At 39.3% G+C, this 1,479-nt stretch overlaps 1 protein-coding gene across 1 annotated transcript in view; it reads right to left on the bottom strand.

Moving 5' to 3' along the window:
• Positions 1-85: 85 nt before the first annotated feature.
• Positions 86-1,479, bottom strand: part of LOC107691452 (PX domain-containing protein 1-like) — a gene marked incomplete at its 5' end in the record, with an annotated part of 9,790 nt that continues 8,396 nt past the window's right edge. The window contains one exon of the mRNA XM_016490044.1: positions 86-684. Coding sequence (XP_016345530.1) covers positions 555-684 — 130 coding nt within the window. The remainder of the gene's footprint in view (positions 685-1,479) is intronic.

Here is a 1,479-nt window from a genome sequence, read left to right on the forward strand (position 1 = left end):
CAGCTGATATGAATACCATGAATCACTGCAATGCAACAGGGAAGAGTGTATGTGTATGTACCAGTGTGCGTGTGTGCGTGTGTGCGTGTGCGTGTGTGTGTGTGGACTAGGCACCATGTGCCAAGTGAGTGTGCAAGCCCTTTGTATTCAAGAGAAAAGAACAAAGTTCAGCTACTGTCCACAGTCATTCAGTAGAAAAGAGGCCACAAGCTAATAAAATTATCTTCTGAGAGCGATTTAAATTATCTGACAAGAAAGACACCTCTATATATAAAAAATAGTAGTACAGCTACAGCATGAGTCTAGGTTGAATAATGAGGCACGTGTGTGAATATAGTGTAATTTTGGGCTCAGGCCAACCAATCTGATGGACAAAGTCAAAGCAGGAAGCAAGCAGTGATCTCTGCATTCAAACTCTTCCTGCCGTCATAAACACTACTAATCAGAAAATATAAGCACATCTATCACTTGGCAGAAATTACATGCTGGATCTGCACTGTTTAGGTGGGATTCAGTGCTCCCCGTAAATGTCCACCCATGCAGAATTGTTTGCGTTACTCCATGATGTCAGTTTCAAAGGGAACCAGGTGGTAGTAGGACAGGTTAGTGACGTAAGCTTCAGGATCATCGTCACTCAGGTCTTGATCTACAGGATCCAAAGATTCTCTCCCATCCTCATCATACCTGCATATTTAGAGATAATACAACCATTTTAATACATGAAATGATAGATGAAAAAAATCGTAAGAAACAATATAACTCCAAAACAAGCTGCCTGCTGGGACAGTATATTAAGGCATCATAAGCATACTTCTATCATAAAGGAAGCATGTTTGCTTTTTAAGCTGTAACAGGACTTCACAGTACCATACATTCATCCTTCTGTGTGAAGGTACCATACAGGGAAACACACAATATCAACAAAAAATCCTTCCTTATATCCCAAGGAAGAGAGAAGGATTGTAAATTAACTAAACAACAGTTTGTCTTGTCTTTGTAATGCTTTAAAGGTGCCATAGAATGCATTGATACAATATTTTAAATTGTTCTCTGATATCTACATAGAAGGTATGTGGCTTAGGTAAGGGCAAAAAATCTCCAGAAACGGTTTTACATGTCCATTTACAACCCAAGGATTTGTCCCTAGAATGAAATGGTCTCAATGTTGAGCTCTGCTCTGATTGGCTGTTTCACAGTGCGGCTCATTTAGTAGCTCACACAGCAGGAAGGAAACACAGGGAAAATATATATTTCAGTACTGTCTCTCGCAGTTATATCGTTGGGTAATTATACTGTATATAAAATGCGGGCATCAGGGAGCTGCTATTAAAGGGGTCATATGATGCGATTTCATTTTTTCCTTTCTCTTTGGAGTGTTACAAGCTCTTGGTGCATAAAGAAGATCTGTAAAGTTGCAAAGACTAAAGTCTCAAATCCAAAGAGATATACTTTATAAAAGTTAAGAGTCAACCACGCCTA

This window comes from Sinocyclocheilus anshuiensis, unplaced genomic scaffold, assembly GCF_001515605.1.
Source record: "Sinocyclocheilus anshuiensis isolate Anshui unplaced genomic scaffold, SAMN03320099.WGS_v1.1 scaffold106, whole genome shotgun sequence".
Lineage (NCBI taxonomy): Eukaryota > Metazoa > Chordata > Actinopteri > Cypriniformes > Cyprinidae > Sinocyclocheilus > Sinocyclocheilus anshuiensis.